Here is a 25,020-nt window from a genome sequence, read left to right on the forward strand (position 1 = left end):
GAGCGAGAGAGAGAGAGAGAGAGAGAGAGAGAGAGAGAGAGAGAGAGAGAGAGAGAGAGAGAGAGACAGAGAGAGAGACAGAGAGAGAGTGAGAGAGAGAGAGAGAGAGAGAGAGAGAGAGAGACAGAGAGAGAGAGAGAGAGACAGAGAGACAGAGAGAGAGAGAGAGAGAGAGAGAGAGAGAGAGAGAGAGAGAGAGAGAGAGAGAGAGAGAGAGAGAGAGAGAGAGAGAGAGAGAGAGAGAGAGAGAGAGAGAGAGAGAGAGAGAGAGAGAGAGAGAGAGAGAGACAGAGAGAGAGAGAGAGAGAGAGAGAGACAGAGAGAGAGAGAGAGAGAGAGACAGAGAGAGAGAGAGAGAGAGAGAGAGAGAGAGAGAGAGAGAGAGAGAGAGAGAGAGAGAGAGAGAGAGAGAGAGAGAGAGACAGAGAGAGAGAGAGAGAGAGAGAGAGACAGAGAGACAGAGAGAGAGAGAGAGAGAGACAGAGACAGAGAGAGAGAGAGAGAGAGAGAGAGAGAGACAGAGAGAGAGAGAGAGAGAGAGAGAGAGAGAGAGACAGAGAGAGACAGAGAGAGAGACAGAGAGAGAGAGAGAGAGAGAGACTGGCGTTTGGTCTCGGGCTGCCGTTTTCAGGTCTTCAGGGCCGTCTTGTGCTCGGGGTGCTTCCAGAGTCTCCGGTCTGCAGCTTTGACTACTCCGCTGGACACACGCTGCGATCTTTACAGCAGAAGTAGTGAACCACAACGCCGTTAGGATACCTGGCAAAGGCACTGGACGCAAACACACGGGAACATTAGCACTCATGCAGTAAATCCCCCGCATCACAGGAAGCACTAACGGAGTGAAACTGCACCACAAAACCCTTACAGAGGTGTATACATCATCATCTTTGAGCCGAATAAAGGACAGTAATTGGCTGAGATGCAACTGTTTGAAAATCTGGAATCGGAGGGTGCAAAAAAAATAAATCGAAATATTCAGAAATGTTCAAAAATGGTGCAAATTTAGCTCTTAGCATCGGATATTACTAATCCAAAAATTAAGTTCTGATATATTTACAGTAGCTTCTTCAGGATATAGTGGACGTCTAAATGTTGCCAATTCAAATACTATTCGATGGAGGATTTTCTAGAATAAAAGTTGTGTTTTTTTACCTTTCGAATGCGACTTATGTCATGCATCGAGTTTAAAAATACGGAAAAGAAATATTTTTTCACCACAGTTGAAGATTTATGAAGCTTCGAAATGAAGGCCACTATCCACGAGCATTGGAAGAGCCAGGATATATATTTTAACTAACGGCTTCAGATTTTTGGGATGAATTATTCCTTTAAACCTGCTGCAAATTCTATTCCAAAGCAACTCATATATGCAATTTATGTCGATGCAATTTATCGGATCTCTATCAGAATGTATTTTACTCTTGCTACGTCTTTACGCCACACACAAAAGTACGCACTTTTGCATTTCAAAAACTAAAAGGTTCGAATAAAGGCGTATGCTTTGCGTGAAAAAGAATACTGCAATAACGTGAGACATTAGCACGAAGCACACCTGTTTCCAATCTTCTTCTTGCACACCCTGCAGGTTTTCTCGTCTGTGACGACACACTTCACCTGCTGGTGAAAGATACGCTCCTCCTGCACCTGCACACATTAAAACTTTATTCAGTTACATTAAACATACGGACAATTCTGCAGAGCAACTTGGTTAGAATTTGTGATTTTTCTTACTCGACATTTAACAACTTAGCGGTTTTTGAGTATTGCATCTTCTAGTAACAAAGTAATTGTTTAATCTGACCAAAAGTATGCCTCAAAACACTCACTCAATACAGATATAAAAGAAAGTGAAAACGGTTCCCGAGTAAACGTACCCGAAGGAACTCGGCCTGTAGGAGGCTCTTCAGGACCTGGTCAAAGCGCTTCCTCCCAGCCTTCTCCTCCAGCACGCTCTCCAGAAAGACCTGGATCTCTCGGATCTGCGTGTTGGCTGGCAGCAGGTTTATGGCCTTATGAAAGACAGAGAGAAACGCGTGAAGACAGCATGCCACGGACTCTGGAGGCGATTTGGAAATGCATCCTTCGGCTTTTTCGACATCCTTAAAAGCAGGAACTTCGACACTAGGAAGGAGGAACTAAATTCAACAGGAACACGAACGGCAGGTTTTCACAGACGCTTCTCACGCAATAATCTGTAAGTTCAGAGCTCAGTGATGACATCTGACAACTTGTCTCATTTCCTCTGCTGGCATCTTAAACGATGAGCTGGAATCACCAGGACTGACTTGTGAATGACATGCCGACACGCTCACTGTTCTCTCCATCTAAGACGCCAGGTGGTGTTTTTAAACAGTTAAAACCGGTGAAAGTCTGTTACATTTGGTTTCTTCGAATTGAGTAAAATCACACACAGAAGTGGGAATTAAAACTGAGATGCACCACATAATGGCACCTTTACATCCCATAAATGTTTTTGAAACGGACATATTTCGGATTAAAATTGTTTTCTCATATGGTGACTTATGGGCACTGTTTGTATTTTTAGGTGAAAGCAACCATGAACAGACCCAACCTTGAGATTACATGCTTCACCTACATGCTTTTAATCTCTAAAAACCTCATAGATAACGTCTTTAATTCCAGAATCAGTTGTATATTTTTCCTGCGTTCAAGCCCATGCAGAAGATGCCTGAGTGTGTTCTGGGTGCGCTTCAGAAGCTTTCTATGCGGATGCTATGATGTTCTGGGTGCTTGACAGCCTATGACATTATTAGTATTCGGTGGACGCTCACTTTGGTGGTGTTCAGTTTGCTGTGGTGAAGCTGAAGGACATTCAGGGCCGCCTGGAGGTTTGCCTGTGGCTCACATAGCTCCATCTTAATGGGCCCGAGGAAGTGCACGTCCGGAGGAGACAGATACATGCGCAGCAGGGACAGATACACCTACAGACAGGAGAGACACGCATTTTACCAGCTGGCCACATTCACAGTGTTTGGGACTGACAGTCGTATTTACAAACCCTCAGACTTCAAGCCATAGTGACTAAACTAAATATTAAAAGATGTTTTAATTGTCTTTTTTAATTGACTAGCCTTAATGTTTTGCATTCAGTCTCTCTAAACAGCTTGCATGTTTGCATTTTTTTATATAATATCATATTTGTTTGAACGATATAATAATATTTAACATCATATCCTGACTGTATGGGATGAAATCAACTTTTCTAGTAGCTTAATGATAGTATTAAAGTAATATTGCATGTTGGGGCAATTTATGCTAGTCCTTATACTGTATAATTTCACTAGTAGATTACATGTACAGTACATAAATACAGTTTAAATTAATTTCTTAATTTTGAGAGAATGCAATGTACTATTATAATTTATTATTATTATAATACAATATATTTTATTTATATTATTCTACATTATATGTGTGTGTGTATATATGTATGGGCAGTTGATGTATCAGTGTTTCCTATGGTGTGAGAGCAAAAATGTTACTAAAAAAAAAAAAAACCTGACATTGAAGATAAAGCCATCTCATGCTATTTTGTAACTCTAAAAATAAAGATACATATGTTTAATGTTTTAGATCATTAAATATTAATCAAAGATAACACAAGTTAATACAACATGCAGTTTTAATGCAGGATTTTCCCTTCATAAAAAAAACCTTAATTTAAAAACGGCATGTTGTGTTTACTTGTGTTATCTTTGATTAATATTTAAGTTTGTCTGATGATCTGAAAGTGTGACAAACATGCAAAAAAAAAAATTTAAATCAGGAACTGGTGCATTGTAAAATATACAGTACAAGCCAGACTGCATTGACTATAAAACAACTCACACTGTAAAGTTGCAATGTGACAGTGGAAACAATTCAAACAAGATTGGTGAAAAGTCACTGAGCGGCACTCACATCTTTATTGCCGTTTGTTGATGGATCATAATGACCGTGACAGTACCTGAGAAAAATCAGAACAAAGAGAATAAGAGTCTTAACATGTTACACGAGAAAAGACAAAAGGGTATAAGTGATGGTGTAAAAAAAGTCAGCTTTGCTTTCATGGAACTGTAAACATGAAATATTCATGAGAGTTTGCAGTGGATTGCAGAGGTCTTTTGAAGAGGCTTTCTGACAGAAACATGGAGGCTGATGGTCAAATGCCATCCAAGGCTTCCAAGGCTATTGGTTAACATATACAACAGTGCAGCTCAAAAGTAATTCTTTGTAAGTTGAACAGAAATTTAAACTTACCTCAAGACAAATGAAACAAAAATAAAATCTAAATGAGCCAGATAAACTGGTCAAGCCACTCTCGAAATTTATACACTTTCTCCCTATTAATTTCAGTGGGCTCTGTGTGGCGCTTCTAGAAGTTCATCTTTAGGGGAAAACAGTAAAATATGCTGGTGGTAGTCTGGGGCTGTTTTGCTGCTTCAGGACCTGGAAGACTTGCTGCGATAAATGGAAACAAGTTTTTATTGTTTCTTGTTTCCTATTCCAAGCGTTATCATTGCAGTGGCTGTGTGCTTTTGTTAAGTATGTGCATCTATAATAAAACCTGCCTCATAAAAATAAAGGCCTGTAACGAATCTATGCGTTTTGTTCTTCGAGTGCATCCCTCTGAGATATGCTAGATATGAATTTGTTTACAGGAGCAAAGGAAGCCAAGTTTCCTTACTTAAGCAAAGAAAAGCCTCCTCTTTGCTTATATCGACATTTTTCTTTACAAATCCTCGAATTCTATTGATTCATGACCAATTCTAATCGCCTCTCTACAATACGTCCTCCATTATCCAACACAACGGCTTTTGCGAACCACAGTTAGATAAGGTGCTTATTACGCTTAAAATATGGATATTTTATTTCAAAAACAATAAAGTTGCTACAGAAGGCCTTAATTTGCCCTCCGGAGCCATGTGACAAAAGGTTTATTACAAATGTCCGTGCTTTACTTGATTGAAATGATAATGCTTGGAAAAAACAGGACAATTTTTAATATACCTCAGATCGGATTTGCGTAAAAGTCATATACACCTAGGACTTCTCGAGGGTGAGTAAAAAACATGGCAATTTTCATATTTGGGTGAACTAACCATTTTAATTTCACATTGACTTTTTTGATGCAGAACAGGTCTAGGGGATTAGCGCTGAGCGATACTCACTCTTCAGCCATACGCGTGTCTTTGAGAATGTGAACGTAGATGAAGAGAGCCTGCTCATGTTTCCCCATACGACCCAGAAGAAGAGCCCTCTCCTCCAACAGACCTGAGAGAACCAGAGCGACGAGGAAGCAACACAAGAACAGCATCCACTTTTATGTACAGTATCTAGATGTTCTATTGTACGCCTCCGACCTGTTCACTCACCATCAAATGGGAAATCACTGATGAGTCGCTCGGGCTCGTAGCTGCTGGACACTTCCAGAAACGACACAAGCTTGTTCCTGTACTCTCCCAGCTCTCCCTCCTCCTTTCCTGCAGCTACAGCTGGAACACCTGGACGCAGTCAACACGACGCGCTTGGCCTTGAATTCATCTAGAAGTCTTTTAGACACGTTTATGGACACTTTGCATCCCGTTTTTTTTGTTATCCATTATTCTGCTTCTTCTTTTTTTGAAAAACCCCATCTAGCCCACATTTGTTTACACAAATTATGACTTTCTTTCAGCGGTGTCAATTTTTTTATCATTAGCACTGTGTTGCTAATAAAGGGTTTATTCAACACTAGATTACTGCTATAAGTACCACAAGCTCTCAGAAAAATGTCCTTTTGTTTACTTTCCTTTTAAATTAAATGAATGTTTTGGTTGCTTAAAAAAAAGTATCACAATCCGAAGCACTTCTGTCTGAGAACTTAAAGTTTCAGAATGACACTTTTAATTTGAAATAGTTTCAAGTCTATGTTTTTCTGTTGCATCATGATTGCATTACTTGAGGAGATATTGCGTTATTGTTACCAGCAGCACCCCTCAGAGCAGCTCTAATAAAGCGGTGTGAGTGACAGCTGCGTGTCTGACCTTCAGGCAGTGAGTTGAGATACACTTTCATGAGGCCTTGCACCTTCTCCAGGTAGAGCTGGATCAGAACATTGTGGAACTCGGGCCGAGTCTCGTCCCACAGGTGAATGATGTGCTCCAGGTATGGGATGGCCAGCTCTTTGAAGCCTTCTTTCAAAAAGTTCAACACCTTATCCCTGGGAAGAGTCTCCACCTCCGTAAGGTCCTCAGTGAAGATCTGAAAACGGAGCAAAAAACATTATTAAAACAGAGTGCACATAAATAAAACCAGATCAACTTTATCTCACCTTCAGTCCATCTTCTGGACAAATCTTCAGAACCCACGGTGAAAACTCAAATATGATGCCCAGGTTCTCCACACCTGAACAGAAATCAATGCTGGTGAGGTGGATCATGTCTGACACATCAACATATTGAACGCATTTAGTCTGAAAGGACAAATGTTACTGATCAATCACCCCAGTGTTACTAAAACTAGCTTCTACACTGTATTAGTAGGAAATGGATTTTAACTTTAAAAAGAGTTTAATGGAGCTGAGAGTGCTACACTTACTGAATTTTATTTTAAAGGTGTCGTATGATGCAATTTCTTCTTTTCCTTTTCTCAAAGCGAAAATGTGTCATTTCTGACTTGGCTCTGACAATCTGGTGCTTCTGAAAAAGTGCATGTAAGTAACTAATATCTTGTTATTAGTTTAAGTATTTTCTACTAGTTTAAGTTTTGCACTTGCGCTACACAAGCCCTTGAAATGAATAGGCATGCCCCCGTCCTGTGTGAAAGGGCCTTTAAAATGCACTGTGTCTTTGTGTGTGTGTGTGTGTGTGTGTGTGTGTGTGTGTGTGTGTGAGAGAGAGAGAGAGACAGGGTCACTCACATCACAGTGAGTCAATTATGGCTTGTGCAAATACAAATAAGCACTGTGTCTGTCTCACGAATCTTTCAGAACAGATACTGATTGTAAAACTACATTTGCCTTTTTTTTGAAAGCTGACCTTGTGATTATGGTAAGGGGTGTTACGACGCATGCTTGTGATGTTTGTCCAATCACAGAGCGCTGGGTCAGCTGGCCAATCAGAGCAGCCTGTGCTTGTCAGAACGTGTTTGAGAGAGGCGGGGCATAGAGTAGCTACAAACTTTTTCTTTTTCAGTGCAGAGGAAACAGAAGCTGCATATTTAGCGGCATTAAATGTATTTACACAGACTGTGCTCTGAAGCTAAGGTGCCATAAATGCATTTACACCGCAGAATTTTAAACGCCATATAAAAATTATTTTATATTATATTATAAAAATTATATTTTTATTACATTACATTAATGCTTTTTAAATATTTTTGAACAAACAGGGTAAAAATGTTGAAAAAAAATTCACCAGCATTTGGCGTTAAATGACTGTTTTAATGAGCGAGTCATTAGTCAATCAAACGGCTGATTCGTTAAAAAAAAGGAGGCAAGTGAATCATTGACACACTTGATTCATTCAGTTTCAGTACCAAAACACCAGAGACGCAAAACAGTTCTGCTGTATCTTTCAATTGAAACTTTGTCAGCGAACTTGAGGAAAAACAGTTAATATTGTATTAACTTACAAATAGCGAAATTTGTGTCCAAGGACCGGCACTGAGATGAGATGAGATGAGTCGTGTTCGGTTTGAAGCTGCTGCGTGCAAAGTGATCGACGTTTAATATCAAAGCACCACGAGAGAGTTTTGAAGCATGAAGTGCTCTAATATCATACAGCGATCGGTTTGCGCAGCGCTGCTTCAGATCGAACACAACTTGTCTCAATGACCGTCTGTTTTGTACACCGATCAGACATTTTCTCACGCCGAAAAAAAAAAAAAAAAAAAAAAAAAAGCTCATGATGTCTCAATCACGTTCACATCACTGTCTACTGGCTTGCAATTTTTCTCTCTCCACACTCATAAAATTATATAATAAATTAAATAAACTCTTTAGATCTAGACGATTGACACAAATGAACAAACATTTTAATTCAAAACTTTTTTCTCCAAAAAGTAACTAGTTTGTAGGTATGTACACCAAACACTCAAAATAATAATCAATAAAGTAGCATCATATGACTCGTTTAATTCGATTTAAGAACAAATAATCGATCTGCTTCAGAGAACATGTGTTAACCCCCCCAAGGCTTAACTGTTATAGGTTAGTTTCACGGCGGTTATATCCCATTTATGGAGCTTCAAAATAATCCACAAACATTTTTTTTTAAATTCTGTGTTCGTCTGAAAGAAGAAAGTCATATACACCTAGGATGGCTTGGAGGTGAGTAAAATGTGTCGTAATTTTCATTTTCGAGTGAAATATTCCTTTAATTAAGTAGTATATGTGCAGTGAACGAGTGTGGTCACCTTACCCAGTCTCTGAAGATACTGTACAGTCCTCTCATGGCCCTTCAGAGGAGAATTGGCTTTAGTGGACTGATCCAGCAGAACCTGCAGAGCTGGACAAACACACTTCTTTAAGTCTACTGAACTGAATGAGGAAGATGACACGAGGCTATTCAGAATACGCAGCATACTGTTTACTAATAAAGCAAGAGAACACAGCGGGGTCAGTGCTGCAATACAAACAGAGATCTGTGTATATTCATGAATGCGCCGTTTATATTAGTACGTCTGGCAGCAGTGAGAGTTCATTAGGCACTATGGATCTACACGGCCTGCTCCTCATCAACTCTTCTGTGAAGCATGACATCAACAAAACAGCTCAGGACCTGATTAGAGCATCTCTGTAAACAAGAGCCGCTCTAAGCCCTGCAAATCATTTTCAGATGCTCGAGGACACCCACAGAGATTACGCTCCTAATGGAGATTACCGGAGGTCACATTAACATATAGATGTTCTCAGTAAGAGGAAGCTGAGAAGACCGAGCACACCTTTCTGATGAAGGCCTTTTTTCTCATAGAGGATGATGAGTTCGCTGTACTTGTGGGCTTTCTTCAGCACATACTCGCTCTCCTCTATGTGACAGTGGTTGTTCTCCAGCCGCAGAAGAGGCGATACTAAGGCTACATTGGTCTGTGGATAAAAAAAACAAAAAAAAAAAACATACTGAATGCTTTTAAGTGAGATGAGATGAACTGGCTATAACTGGTATGATCCGTCTACTGGCAAGAGCTTCAGGCAAGTATTTATACATTCATACACTCTATACTATCTTGTTGAAGTAAATGACTGATTGACATGTTAAAAAAAGTTAATAGCTAGCATTGTTTTAATGAGATTTTTTCTGGATTATTTATTGTACAACAAAGCCAGCCTACATGGCTTACAATAATACAAACCAGGGTTTGGCTCTGTTAATTCTTGCTGTTGAACGCTCTAAGATCACAATATGTTTGAGTTTATTTTTTAGCTTTGGTCAGGGTGACCATACGTGACATTTTTTCCAGATACAGGGTCTACAAATCTCTTATGCTCACCAAAGACTGCATTTATTTGATCAAAAATACAGCAATATTGTGAGATAATACTATAGTTGTGCTGCATTTTGTTGAACCCATGGTGTGTGTGTGTGTATATATATATATATATATATATATATATATATATATATATATATACACATATATATATATATATATACATATATATATACATATATATATATACACATATATATATATATATATATATATATAAATTGTGTGCATATATATATATATATATTGTATATATATATATATATATATATATATATATATATATATATATATATATATATATATATAGTATTGTTATAAATGTATCCTTGCTGAATGAATTTGAAAAAAATCGTACCAACCTGAAAGTGTAAAGTAAAAACTTATTTAATCTATATTTGCATGTGTAGTTCATTTTTGTGTTTATGTGAATACCTTTGCAAAGTGCTTAAGCTTACTGATTCTATCATCAGTCTTAACTGTATTTTCAATATCAGTCTGAACCAACAGTGGTTGTTAAATCAGAACAGATCTACTGAGAACAACCCGGAGGCCTTACGTGGAGGTAACATTTAAGCAGAGTGGTGTCGATGATCTGAAGGAGCTTTTTGCGGCTCTTGATGGTGGGGGTCCCTTCCATGAGAGGGGAGGTGGTGAAGGGGTCCGTGTCGTTCAGCTGCTTCACTAAATGACTGCGTTTCTATCACGAAACACACAGAGGAAGCTGTGACAAGATGAAAAGAAGTTTAAGAACGATCAGTATGAACGGATGAACCGTGAATACCTGTGTCAGGTAGTCTATGAGGGCCAGGTGGGCTTTCTCCAGCTCGGCTCCAGACAGAGAGGGCAGAGGGTTCGGGTAGTGCAGCTGTTTGCGGTAGTCAGAGGGGAGCAGGTCTGGATACAGTCCGATAACATGAGTGGGGTCTATATGAGAGAAGGGCAAACGCTAAAGTCAATGGGATTTTGGATTAAATGTCTAAAATTAGATCTGCGGTGAATGAGCTGAGGATATTTCACATTTTATTCCACCACATAAAATATATTAAAAAAAAATTCTTAAAAAAATGAATTGTTTTAGTCACATTTTAGAGGTGGTGGAACAGATAAACCCATGTCCTCATAGTATTGTAACTCAAACTTTCAGTCAATTATTTTTTTTCTAAATAAAGACGTTATGGTGGTGATTTGTGTATAGCCTGTTTAGCCTTTTACTTTTGGAGATAGCATTTACGCTCTTTGTGTGAGCTGTGCTCATTTGTGAAGACTATTACGTGTAAAAATCATGCATTTTTATTGACCACAACATAAACTCATTTTTAAAGCCAATACAAAAAATTCTATACTTTAGGGTTTCCAAGGTTGGCCTACAAAAACACGTTATCACTACAGAACTCTATTATGCATACATCTATATTTCCTGGTCCAGTGGCACTCTCTAGTGGACTAAATTAAATAACAAGCAAGCACCAGGCAAAAACTACATACCATCTGATGTATAGCGCACACAAAAAAAGACCTTTCCAAAACACCATTCTGATTGGTATTTAAACCAGTTGGTATTAAACTGTTAATAGCCCACAAGAAAGTTTCTCTTAAATACTTGTTAAACAATGAAAAATTAAGGTTGAAGTATTTTAAATAGCACATCCCATCTACACAGTTTTAACATAAAATAAGTTTAAGTAAAACATGCATATTTGTTAATCATACATAAAGAAAAAGGTAAAATTATAACTATAGAAATCTATTTGATTTTATTTAATCATATTTTCAACATCCATTCAAATTGTTCTGGATGTATTTCGTTAATTTTATTTAGTTTAAAATATCATCTGTGGATCAAGCAATACCTTTTATTTATATAAAAAAAAAAAAATCATGTATGCCATTAAAATAAATTGGATTTATTGATGTAAAACAGACTAATTTAAAAGGTTTATAACAGAAATCTTGCATTTTATGTTAAAGCTGTAAAAATTCATATGTAGATACATTTTATATGCCTTTCAAGTATATGAATACTCAATTTACGTGTTTTTTTTCACACACTGGACATACTTACATGCTATTCTGTGCTCGTTTATGGTGCATCATCACTGCTGCGTGAACTCACCTGTGCCTAGCTTAGCAAACACCTGCATGGAGTCATCAAAGCGTTTCTGACAGAACAAGTTGAAGGCAAACAGGTTCTGAATGTGATGGATCTGTTGTCTCTTGTCTGCATCCGCATCATCCTTCATTTTCTGAGGAAAGAGGGGACAAAAGCAAGCTCAAACTATGATAACACCGTGTGCTCTGAATTGACTATTTACTGGATGATAAATAGTATCTCACCGCCAGCTGAAGCGCCAGTTCAAACTGTTTGTCCTGCAGCAGCTGTCGTATCTGGCTGGCTATAGAGATGGGCACCAGACGCCACACAAAGTGATTGCTAGCGACATACACAACATTGGATCTGTGAAATTACAGAGGAAAACAGAGTCAGACTTTTCACTTTTCACAGCAGTTCAATGAAAACATGCCTTAAACACTTTAAAGTTGGGGTGATCAATCATGAGAAAAAAATTCTTTACACTTTATTTTAAGGTGTCCTTGTTACAGTGTAACTACACATTTAAGTACTGAGTAATATTAAAAACCTACACGTACTTACTATATGGTTAGGGTCAGGATTAGACTGTGGCTTAAAGTTACTTGCATGTAATTATGCATAACTCATTGTTATTATAACAGTAAGCAGTTGTAACGTGTAAAAAGGACATCTGAGAAATCATGCGTTACCGAAACCTGCGCCTTAAAGAATTTGATCTTTCGATCAGAATATAACTTTAACTTTACCATTCACAAGCTGCATATTGAAATGTCAAATTAAAAGGGATAGTTCAACCAAAAATTACATTTCTATAATCATGTTTTCTGCGTCGTTCCAAACACACAAGGGTTTTTCTTTCTTATGTGGAAAGCAAAAAAAGATATTGCTTTTTGTCCATACAATGAAAGTTTAAAGATAGATTTGCATCCAAACTGAAGTGGGAACTGGTTTTTGTTTTATATTATTTTATATTATTTTGTTTTAATTTTATAAAATGATCTTTCATGCAATGTGTAACACATCTCTAAGTGAATTAATACATCCTACAAAGTTTTAAATCTGACAGTGCACCGTGTATAAAGTTATTGTGTCTCAAAAGAAAGAGTCGACTCTGAATCATTGAAACATTGAGTCGTTTTTTAAATCCCAAGCAGTGTCATGTTGACGTCAACACAAAACATTAGCATATTGTGTTGGTATGAACGAAAATGCAAATGTATTCTTTGCCACTAGGAGCCCTAAAATGATCAGTTTTCCCGGTAACACCAAACACAAATCAGCATGCGCTCACCAACGCTGCTTTATCAGGCATTACAGGCATGATTTTTTGACTTTGAATGCATTTCAACCCGTTGTTTGGGACTCCCAAAACCAAAACGTGAACCTTTCAAAACCCGTAATAGAGGCACTTTATACAAATGACAGAAAATATGGGAAAACATGAAAACGAGGAAAAGGCTTGAGACGGCTCTCACCCAGCGGAGGTGATGAACCGAGGTCTCTGCAGCTCTACGCTCTGCACCAGAAGTCTGGGCTCAAGGTGCGGATCTCCACATAGCGAGGGTAGCACTGCGATGATGTACGGCGGCTGGTGCTCTGATCAACACACATGTGAAAATAGAAATTAACTGACAGTACCATACTCTATAACTGTTAACTGAAAGCTCAATAAATGTCCGGAAACACTTAAAAAGCAGCCATGCAAAGAGCAGAGGATCTGATGAACTCTGCATGTCGGGTGCTCGTAGTCTGTGGAAATCTGTGGATGAGTTCTGCAGGTATAGATTCAGTTTTGGCCTGGTCATAAATCAACATTAACCATTCTAATGAATCTATGAATTTTACATCACGATAACAATACATTTCATAATATGGTTATTTTTGCTGGATTTTACTTCCTTATTGTTATGTACTTCTGAGAGAAACAGAATACTGAATGAGTAAAATAAAGAGTGCGGCTTGGTTTCTCGACTGCAAATTGATTGGATGTTCATTTATAGAAGTATTTTTTTTGTCATCAGATGTGCATATGACAATGAAATTAATATTAGACAAGATTTTTTACTTTTTACTGATCATTGTGTTTCTTTTAATTACAAACTAAAAATAGCCACGTTTATTTTCAAGACCAGTTTCCTTGATGGCCTGACAAGAGGTTCAACAGTGAATAAAGTCGTGATCAGACGTGTTTGGTAAGTTGCTAATGAGCACCTGTGAAACACGCTTGTTCAGACTGACATCACACATACCCATGGCGACGGGAATGTCCGTCCAGTTAAGGGCGCATTTCTGAGTGCAGACGCCTTCTTCGTTCAAAACAACCGTGAGGTCATCCTGACCCACTGCGACCTTCCCATCAGCCAATGGGGCCACCAACGGTTCCAGCTGTTTCCTGTGGGAACAGCTCTTTGACTGAGCGCGTCCGTCCATCTAAAGATGAAAAGCCACATAATTGACCCCAAAAGCATTACGTGTATGAACATACGTGCTGTGATACAGTTAGCTGCAGCATTTGAGAGAGAATCTCAGACGGCCACCTGATACACACTGCAACTAAAACTGAGAGCAGCAAGCTTGCATAAACAAAATGGTTTACGATTTAATTTTTCCCCACTGGGCCGCTGTTGTATTTTTGCTGGCTAACATAGACATTTTTCTGACAAAACTGCAAACTACACATTCATGAGCATTTTAATTTACTTGCCCGGATCAGATAGTAGTCTCGTTTGAAACCCACGCAAATGGAGTTCTCGCACCAAGCCATGGACTTGGGAATGTCTGGAGCGGCAACATCTCCCTGCAATGGTGACCGAACATGATTCAGGCTACCGTTACGGTTTACCAGCAATATTTCGTTCCCGTGTTTCCAAGCTTCAAGCCAACCTGCAGTTCGTGGAACTCCCTGTCCTTCCAGTAATACAGCTGAATTTTCCTCTTGACTGCGACGCACATGCGCAGCTTGGCTTCACCTGAGCTAGACTGCTGAAGAAAGAGAAAGAGAGAAACGAGAATAAAAACCAGATGCAATCACTGGGTCAAAGTATCAACCAACAAACGCATTCACGACCTCGGCGCACATTTCAGTCGTTTCTTCTGTTCGGTTTGTGGAAGTCAAACTCATAGCAACACACTGGAACACTGCTTTATAACGCAAACTGAACTTGTACAACTAATCGAAAGCGACAGTACCACTGCTTTTCCTGTTTACTACTTTAAAGCTGCTTTCTACAAATGAAACAATTGCACGAAGTGCTACTATATAAAATTGAAAGTGAACTGACTTCGTGAATCGCAGAGCAGGTGCCACAAGTCTTAAATCAATTAATATCCACTTTCTTAACTCCTCTTTTCACACCGCTGTGCTTTTTGTTAAGAAGAAGAAAGCATTCAGTTTATATAAACTCCACTCATCGCAGCATCAGCGTTTTTTGCAATGACCTTTAAGCAAATGTGCCGTCCGATTGATACTGAAGTTAACGCATTCATGCAGGTATTCAGCAGAGCAACTTGATCCATCAACACGTTCCATTAACGTTTCTCAAACACAACTCTGGGGCCACTGCATGCTAATATACAGGCCATGATGCTTCTTTAACCTACCTGCAGGTCACAGGCAAACAGTGTGGCTCCTTTGGCTTTGGAAACAACAGTTATCTGCTGGAACGTGAGCAGGTCGTGAACGTGGATGTTATTTTCTGAAACAAAAGAAGGCATTGGTACTCAACCGCAAGCCTTAAATAAAGCGATATGAGAACACGTCACATACTTTTACGTGCATAATGCGATTATGAAGCGACTTATTATATGGCGATAAACAATTGCCTCATGAAACCCAATACTTTGCAAATGAATCCCTTCGAGGTCATAATCTCTGCATAAATTGGTCAAATGCCCACACTCTTGTGAGAATACCCAGTATGATGAAAATTACATGTAAACGGGAGATTTGTGTGACGCAAACCTTTTACTGTGATTCGTTATTCGTATTACTGGAATAAATCACTCCGAGTCGTTGAATAAACAAATCTGGAAACACTTACCCAACAAACTAACCAAAATCTTGTACTGTGACACCACAAAAAGCTGAGAAAGGAAACAGAAAACATTAGAAGCAGCCGTTCACCGCAGCCATTCTGTCGTTATTATTCCACCCTCATGACGTCTCGTTTCATTCATCTATATCAATAAAATCAGTTTAAAGTGACAAACTCAAAAAAGGACCAAAGAACACCAAAATCATATAACAGGTATAAAACATAATGGTGTGTAAATAGTGACAACATTTGGGTGTAAAATAAAAAAATTTAACTAAACTAAACTAAGCAGTTTCTCTCTCACCTGCTGAATCTTCTTTGAGAAGTTCTTATTGGATTTCTCTAACGTAACTTCAAACCTGTTAGTACCTGTAAATTTAAAATTATTATTATTAAAATACATTGTCGACTTAAAAATTAAAACTGTTTGATGCTATACAAAAAAAAACAACTATGCACCTGCATCTTTCTTGATCCTGTACAGAAGGAGATGACCGGGTTTGGTCCCCACAAGGAGCCAATCATCTGCAAAATCATTATGATTATCACACATACACGACGTATTAAAAATACGTTCATGGAACTAGCTCTGTAGCACAAACCGAATGAATAGGGTCGGCTCTAGTGCTCCAAAAATAATAGAATTGCTTGACCAATTTTATTCGTTCATTTAGTTTTACCTTTATATTTGTCGGTTTTGTGCCATGTTATTCATTTCTTTTTATTTACTTATATAGTGTGAGTGCATCTTGGGAAAAAATGACCTCTAAAGCACATTTTAAGCTACGTGTGTGTAATATTTAGAGCATTTAAATGTCATGCAATGACTGCTCAAACCAAACAACCAACCTCATAAGCCCACATATGTGAAATTTCACCGAGCTTTCATTTCCCTTATACTTGCTTGATGAAATCTAATCTAAACACGTACAAGACGCAACACCTTTAAGCTGCCTAACTATAAAATACGTTCTTCTTCCAAATAGTTGTCTTTTTCCTCCGGCTATGACTCAAAACCTGGTGACCTGTCAGATTATACAGCTCTTTTGGAGATCACAGCCCAGTTGACCAAGTCAGCTGACCGGCTGCTACTTCTTTTTTTTCTTGACAGTCAGCTCACAAGGTTTCGATGCATAACCAGAAAAGATAATTCGATCAAACCACACTGCTCAGTAAAATCCGTCCCAAGCAGAAATGCCCATACGCACCCGGCTGAACAGATTCTGACACGCGGCCAAAGAGAAAAGCTTTTGGAAACAACTCGAGCTCGTTTCGCGAGGTTTTAACGCGCAGTTATTATCCGCGAATGAAAAGGTGAGCGTTGAAATGCAGACAGGAGGGAGCTGAAGGAAAAGGACGCAGAACTCACCCCAGGCCGCCAGACAGTCGATCTGCAGGGGCAGTTTCTCCAGGATAGGAACGGGCTCGTACGCGTCGTGCATGGCGACCAAGCACACGTAAACAAACGTTAAGATAGGACACAAAAACACTTACGACCTCCTGGCAGGTGTCAACAAAACAGAGTGAAACAAAACCGCAGTTACTTGACAGTTATAAAGATCACTAGCGAGCTCGAACCGTCCCGCTCCATCCCTCTTGAGTCCAAAAATAAACGAAAAACTTGTTTTGTTATTGTGTCATGAGCAGTTGGCTAGCATGTAGCCTTCGCGTTTTGCCCTTTCATCTCGCTGAAACACAGACGCTCGACGCTCAAATTACAAATGTATTTCATCCCATTGTCCCGCGCGATAATGTGGTAAGTTTCGGCTTTTGCTGTCGGTTGTCCTGAGCTGATTCGGTGTTTGACAGCTAGCAGAGAGCTATCTGAGCTGAGGAACTTCCTGGAGCCGTGACGACCACGTGACTGCGCGAGCTCACAAGAGTTCCATTAAAAACAGACACGTGATCCCGCGGATGATTGACATTCCACACATAAACCCACAGGAAAGTCTTTGATGACTTGTTTGTTGACTAAAATCTTTTCAGTGCCATTTTAAACAGACATTTATTCAGTTATTAATAGATGTCACATTACTTTAGCTATTTGTGTGAAATTTTTTTGAACAACGTAGCGTTTTTAGAATGGAAAGATTTTTGGTTGAAGTCTCAAAATGATCCAGTTGCTACAGGGAAATTATAAACTTCCTGAATTTAATAATATATATATATTTAATAAACACACACACACACATATATATATATAACTTTGCTATTTTCTTGCCAAATGTTACATTCATGAATGTAAATTCTCAAAGAATTCCTTCCTTTTTTGTTTTAAATAATATTTTGTGTATATTGCAAAAGAAAAAACTAATATTTTATTGCATGTAATATTGAATAGTCATAAAAAAAATAAAAATAAGTGCAAAATTCAGTTCATGGTGAGGATAGATTTTGTCCTACTATGAAACATAATGTAATGAATTAGGATTATGATATAGCCAGAGAGTCAGTGAACCAGTACATGGTTCATGAGTGATATAGTATATGAACTTTTCTTGCAAGATTGATTGAATGATTGATTTAGCATTGCTCCTATCATAGACTCCACAGTGACATAAATTCTCTTCCTTTAAAAAAAGTGAAGAAAATAAGAATGAAATGTAGAAGAAGAAGTTATATATATGCTTTTTATTTCACCAAATACAGAATAGGACAGGCTTTAAAACTTTAAAAGGGGCACAGGTCTTCAGGGAGCGTCGGCCTCAGAGACAGTGGATGTCTGAGAAGCAGGAGCTGGATCAGATCCATCGGCAGTTGAGAAGCAGTGGCCATCTGATATTTCCAGTCCGAATCAGAGACACCGGAAGCTTCAGAGGTCAAGTCAGACTCTGAGATAGTGTTTGTGTCGGCCTCAAAGCCCCGGCATCCTCATATTCAAGGGCAGTCTCGAGGTAGGGTCAGTCTCAGAGGCAGTTGTAGGCTCAGATGAAGTTAAGAGGCAGTGTTGTCTTTGAGGCAGCGTCAGTCTGAGACGTCCTGTCATTGTGAAACGTGCTTTCAGTCTGAGACGTGTAGTGGCGGTCTATCAGGCAGACTCAATCTGAGACGCAGACTTAATCTGAGAGGAAGTGTTAGTTTGACAGATGTCCCCTTCAGTGGAAGTGTCTTTCTCAGACGCAGGGGCCAGTCTCACGGGGAGGTCAGTCTCAGAGGTAGTTTCGGGCTCAGAGGCAGTTTGAGGCTGAAGAGACAGTGAAAGTCTCAGAGACAGATTCAGTCTCAAGGGCAGTGTTATCTCTGAGGCAGTTTCAGTCTCAAGGACAAAGTCAGGGATGATGGCCTTCTCACTGTCCATCTCAGAGACAATAACAGTTTCAGGTGAACTGTCTATCTCAGGGACAGTGTTAGTGTCAAGTGCTCCGTCCATCTCAGGGATGATGGCGGTCTCGGTCACAATAACCGTCTCAGGGACGAGGACAGACTCAGCGACACTGTCTACTTCAGGGACAGTGTCAGCCTCAGGTACACGGTCCATTTTAGGGACGTTGATGGTCTCAGGACCACCGTTTGTCTCTGGGACAGTGTCAGCCTCAGGAGCACTCTCCATCTCAGGGGCGATGACGATCTCAGTAGCACTATCAGTCTCAGGTGCACTGTCCTTCTGAGGGATGATGACGGTCTCAGGTGCATCCTCCGTCTCATGGACAATGACGGTCTCAGGAGCACTGTTCACCTCAGAGTCACCTGCAGAGGTAGTACTAGATTCAGATCCTGTGTCAAAAGTAGAAGAGGGCAGAAATAGCTTTGGATCTACTTTATTGTTATCAGAATAATGGTTACTGTGATTAAGAATTGTAGAAATATATACTTAAATATAGAACAATATTCTATAATAAAACATGGAATAGTTAAAGAACGCATTGATCACTAAATCCATTAAATGCTAATAATTCAGTATCAATACAAATTTTAATGGTATAGAAAGCCAGCAAAAATGTTGCTTATACAATTTTATCAATGAAATGTCACATTTTTAATTTCCCATTTCAGACTGGGCACCAAACACCTGGAATAACGTGTATGTACAGAAGATACAATAATGCTCTTACCTTCTGTGAAATGCCACTCCAGTTGTTCCTCGGTTTTCTTTCTGGTGATCTGTTCGGTGTCCTCCTGATTCACTGTATTCGGTGATTTACCTTTCACCCAGGTGGAGTACCACCATAACATCACCAGACTGGCAGTGAACAGCATGGTTTTGTTTTGGGGAACCAGCTGAATCTTCTGGAGCCGGGATAATCGCGCAGTCTTGCAGACAGACTTGCAATCTTAATATATCGGACTCTTAGATCAACTGAGTTAAGAGTGCAGCGGAGCAGAGGAAATATTTTGGTACTTGCAGTAGAGCAGAATGCAAACGAGCAGAGTTGCAAAAGCGATCAAAAAGAATGAGTTTAGAAAGATTCTGTTCATTCTAATTTCAAACGTCATTGACAGCACGCGCAGGATTTATGCGAAGCATTCTAGTCACGTGACTAAATTCCCAAGAAGAGATGTATTTTTTTATTTTTTTTTATGTATTTATTATTTGTTTCTTCTTATTATTATTATTAATATACTACAGGCTACTAGTAAAATAACTAAAACATCAAAAGACACGGAATATGCTAAATAATAACCGGAAAAAAAAAATCACACTATTTTCAATGGGTGTTTCTTAGTATTATTTATTTATATATCTCCAAGGAAAGTTTTTAGTTTTTATTCGGATGGAAAGCGTGCTCTCACTCACGTGCACGCGGAGCATGGACGCGCACAACCGAAGCCCCGTGACTTTATGAAGAAAACCGAATCTCAGCTGAAAAACTACATGACATTTCCCGGTGTGAAAAAATAAATATAAAAGTAAAAGCACAACACAAATGTTTGGTTGCTCTCTTGAAGCAAAACACACACAGGGTTCACGAGTGATCTACAGTATAGTCTAACGCTATCTCAAACTTTGATACAATGTCTTTTCTTTGTTTGAATTTAACTTAATTTGCATTTAAAACAAAAATACAGTGAAAGCTAAAACACGGTAAACTAACCCAATAAATAACCACATATTCTCTCACACACACGCTGAAGACACACACTTGTTCTGTCGAGACAAACATGCTGCTCGTTAATGCTGAGTAAAGCTTTTGTTACTCCCCTCGAGTTGAATCAAAGGCTCAGGTCGTTCTTAGTTTCAACAGACATTTATTTGGACACGAGTCTGTAGTATGTCTTGTACATTATAGTCTTGTATCCCTTTTATGTCCCGACAATGCCGTCAGAACTACGAAAGGCAAAACATAAAACTTATATTAACCCTCTAAAAGTGGTGCTTGTGGAACCCGTTTACCGGAATTATATAAATAAAAGGAGGAAAAATATCTACAAGGTCTGAGCTCACCAAATATATGTTTATATTATTTATATTTATATTTATATTAACCACTAGTATTTGGAGTCTCGGGTTCGGGGTCTTACACTAAACACAGAATTATATAAAAAAATAATTGTGCTTAAGAAATGTGTCTGCACTCATGATTCAAATGTCAATTCAGTCACCAACTGCTTGAATAAAAACATACACAGAAATACGTTTCAACAGGTGTTATTTGTATTCAGTGTGCCCTCTTTTTGTTTCTCTTTTGTTATAACACTATGCAGTGTAATTGTCACTTGTTTGACAAAAATATATCAAATATATCACAATTGAATTGAATAAAATAAAATAAAATAAAATGAAATAGACAGTCCAAACTAACTCCAACTAACTTCAGTAACTCCTGAATCAGGTCGAAATGTGTTTGCTTCAGTTCAAATCAGTGTAAGTGTATGAACGAATGCCTACAGAATCCTCGCCGAAACCAACGATGAAGAACCGTTCACTCCTCACGAACGAGTCCTTGAATCGTGCGATTCACTCGAGTGAACTCCAATTCGTCTCTTCTGGCACGAATCCAAAAGATCGCAACGTGATGAAATCGTCCACTCCCACCAAGCACACACAGCACACTCCAAATCGCTAATGCAATAAAAGAGTTCAGGCATACAATTAAAGAAGAATATGCAAGGATGGCTATGAATAAGCCAGAGCAGAAGTACAGCTCGTATCTCCCGCCACGAGCTGGCGCATGAGTGACGTCAGCAACCATCGACGCACCTCTCTAATTAGTAATTCAAATTGACAACAAATCAAATAAAATATATTTATATATTTACTTTGCTTGCCTGAATATTACTATACATTAGAAAGAAAAAAAAATACATATTCAATAATATATATAAAGAAATATTACTGACACCTTTACTAATTGCATAACTCCATTATTTGAGTGGGTTACACTTGCACATAATAATAAACTAAAAAATGCATACAAAAGGAATGAATGAAGTGCACATTCAATAAGTAAGAAAATACACTTAACTGGATAATTATACACTAACACGTGATCAAGTATCACGGCAAAGCAGTTAACAAGATAAACACACACCTCATTGGCCTCTCTCACTCAAGAGGAATAAACTTGGATAGTTACAGTTTCTTAAACAAGCAAACAAAAAACATGTTGCAACATGTTGCTAGCGCCGCACCTCGTGTGGCTGTGCTTGTAGTGCACCGGAAACAACATCCTGATTGCAACAATATAATAATTCCCAGGCTAAACCAACAAAAATATTTTCCCCCTTTTTAGGGTTTTAATTAAATAATAAAAATGAATTGACATATACTAAACAGCATGTACTTATTACTACTTATGAACTTATTTTAACTATTTATTAGCTTTTCAATTATAAAGTTATCATTATGAATTTAAATATGAGAGTTGCCTCTGACGGCAGCTACACTCCCACCAAATCACTTGTGATTTCCAAAATAAACTTATGATGTGTACTAATCTTGTGGATTGGTTTTATTAGATGAACTGGTTTACTCAGCTTCTTCCCATGGTCATCCAATATTGAGTCACTGATTAGTAGCTCCACCTTTCCTACACATCCATCTTGACTTGGGTACACGGCAGTAACTTTAGCTAACTTCCAATCATTTCTGGCTGTTGTATCGTCTTGTATGATCACTATGTCATTGACTTTGACTTTGACCGTTTGTCTTGGGCCACCTTTGTCTTTGTTGTAAGCTCAACAGATATTCTTTCTTCCATCTTTGCCAAAATTCGTTAGCTAGGTACTACACTCTACGCCATCTTTTACAAAGGTAAAGGTCTTCCTTTACAAAATTTCCTGGTGGAAGCAGTATTACTGACGATTTCATTAGCAACAAAAAGTTGGGTAAAAGTGGCTGAGATCCAGTAGGATCATTGAGTAAGTGTGTTGTTATAGGTCGCCTGTTTACGATTGCCATCACTTCATAGGTTCTCAAGGATGAACTGTCACGTGTCCTAGACGACTGATCCAGGATGGGCGTCAACAGACTTCTGATTGTTGAATTTGTCTTTCCCAGGCTCCTCCCATATGACTGGCAGAAGGTGGGTTTATTACATACTCGCAGCCTAGCTGTTTCAGGCATTCTTGGTCAATTTCTTTTACTGCTTCTAAAAACTAACGTCTCGCTCCAACAAAATTGGTGCCTTGATATGATTGCAGTTGACGAACATTTCCGCGTAGAGCAATAAATGCACAAAGTGAATTAAGGAATCGTCAGTTGATAAATCAAGTAACTCTATATGCATTGCTCGAGAGCACAAACATGTGAACAGCAGTCCTTAGCGTTTTAGTTCCTTTCTTCCCTCCTTAATATAGAATGGGCCGAAACAATCAATCCCACAACATGTAAAGGGGGAAGTTGTCTCCATTCTTTTGCCAGGCAGGTTTGCCATCTTTTGTTCTTCTGTTTGACGACTGAATTTCCTGCATTTGACACAGTTGTAGATAAACGATGACACTGCTTGACTACAGCCGAGAATCCATATGCCATTAGATCTCAGTTCATTTATGGTCATGCCACGCCCTTGATGTCTCACTTGCTGATGATAGTGGTCAATCAGTAACTTGGTAATGTGGCTGGTCTTTGGTAAGATAACTGGAAGCTTGATGTGTGGATGTAAAGTGTCATGCTCTAATCGACCTTCCCTCTGAAGATCCTTGTGGTCCAGGAAGGGATTTAGTCGATACAATCTGCTTGTTTTGTCTTTGGTAATTAACTCTTTTCGGGACTGAAGTTCTTTAATATCCTTGGAGAAGACTAACCTTTGTACAATGGCAATAACAGTGTGTTCAGCTTCTTCCCTTTCTTCAAGATTTGTAGCTTCATTGGTTCTGTTTATTGAGCCTTTAAACTCCCTTACAAATCTGGTAAGACTTGCAATAGCTTTAACTAGCTTTGTCCAGCTTGAGAATTTCAGGAAACGTTCTGCCAGAGAATTCATTGATGTTAAGGTGTGGTGCGCAAGAACTTTACGTATTTCTGGGTCCTCTGTGTTAAGTTCTCCTACCTTAATCTCTCCAGTGGGAAGTTCATCCTGCCAAAGAAAACTTGGACCACTAAACCATTTGGAAGCAATGAGCTCTTTAGATTTGAGCTAGAGGGCAGTAAATGTGTAAAAGAGCTCACGTCAGCATGCGGCACTGACATGAGTTAGTCACAGGAAATAAACATTCATAGCGTGATGCGTCAAAGTAAAAATAAAATGGCAATTTTGCTTCACCATCCACCACTACTAAACAAGTTTTCGGTCAACACACGTTCCCGAAATGGCATTTTCAAAAAAAAGAAAAGAGGACGTGGAGTGCCAAGTTTTCCAGGAAAAATGGACTGAGAATTATTTATTCACAGAAGTGAATGCAAAACCAGTGTGCTTGGTATGTTATCAGCAAGTTGCGGTGTTCAAAGAGTTTAATATTCGGCGCCACTATGAGACTCAGCATAAAGACAAGTATGACCACTTGAAAGGACAAATAAGGAAAGACGAGATAAACAAATTGGTCACTGGTCTGAAGAAACAGCAGTCTGCTTTTCACGCGCAGCCATGATATTCCTGATGGAGCTGTAGGCGAGCTACATTATTGCTAATTTGTAAAAACATGCATGCTGAAGGCTGCAGAAGTCGTGTGCCCTGAAAAGCGACCTGCCTTTGCCAATATTAGTCTAACGAGGAACACTATCGCAGATCGGGTGACAGAACTCTCAAGTGATTTGAGCAGCCAAACGAAAGAGAAAATCAAGTCATTTATCGCATTTTCAATTGCAATAGATGAGAGCACTGATGTCACAGATGTGGCTCAACTGGCAATGGAGCGCTGGATAAGGTGGGAGGCGGACTGGTCCGTGCCATGAGCCTGGCTACCGACGATGCGCTATCAGTGGTCGGGAGAAAGGCAGGCGTTGCCACAAAATTCAGTGAAAGTACAGACTGCAAATGGAGGACAAGTGTTTTGGCCATTTCACTGCATTTTGCATCAGGAGGTATTATGTTGCAAAACACT

At 39.0% G+C, this 25,020-nt stretch overlaps 2 protein-coding genes across 2 annotated transcripts; both read right to left on the minus strand.

Moving 5' to 3' along the window:
• Positions 1-477: 477 nt before the first annotated feature.
• On the minus strand, positions 478-17,429 carry LOC122362226 (vam6/Vps39-like protein). The gene is made up of 24 exons (XM_043263573.1): positions 16,970-17,429; positions 16,060-16,125; positions 15,905-15,969; positions 15,607-15,649; positions 15,167-15,261; positions 14,450-14,548; positions 14,271-14,363; positions 13,816-13,996; positions 13,042-13,162; positions 11,809-11,929; positions 11,588-11,717; positions 10,256-10,398; positions 10,031-10,171; positions 8,926-9,067; positions 8,403-8,489; positions 6,314-6,387; positions 6,027-6,243; positions 5,376-5,504; positions 5,172-5,274; positions 3,922-3,967; positions 2,793-2,942; positions 1,875-2,009; positions 1,553-1,644; positions 478-768 (listed from the first exon to the last, which is right to left on the minus strand). Exons 1-24 carry the CDS (start codon positions 17,040-17,042, stop codon positions 690-692), a joined length of 2,625 nt encoding a protein of 874 aa, XP_043119508.1. The 5' UTR covers positions 17,043-17,429; the 3' UTR covers positions 478-689.
• A 1,199-nt stretch (positions 17,430-18,628) lies between these two features.
• Positions 18,629-20,055, minus strand: LOC122362021. Its single transcript, XM_043263265.1, has 2 exons — positions 19,653-20,055; positions 18,629-19,314 (listed from the first exon to the last, which is right to left on the minus strand). Exons 1-2 carry the CDS (start codon positions 19,795-19,797, stop codon positions 18,629-18,631), a joined length of 831 nt encoding a protein of 276 aa, XP_043119200.1. The 5' UTR covers positions 19,798-20,055.
• Between the last annotated feature and the right edge of the window lie 4,965 nt (positions 20,056-25,020).

The sequence above is a fragment of the Puntigrus tetrazona genome, chromosome 17, assembly GCF_018831695.1.
Source record: "Puntigrus tetrazona isolate hp1 chromosome 17, ASM1883169v1, whole genome shotgun sequence".
Lineage (NCBI taxonomy): Eukaryota > Metazoa > Chordata > Actinopteri > Cypriniformes > Cyprinidae > Puntigrus > Puntigrus tetrazona.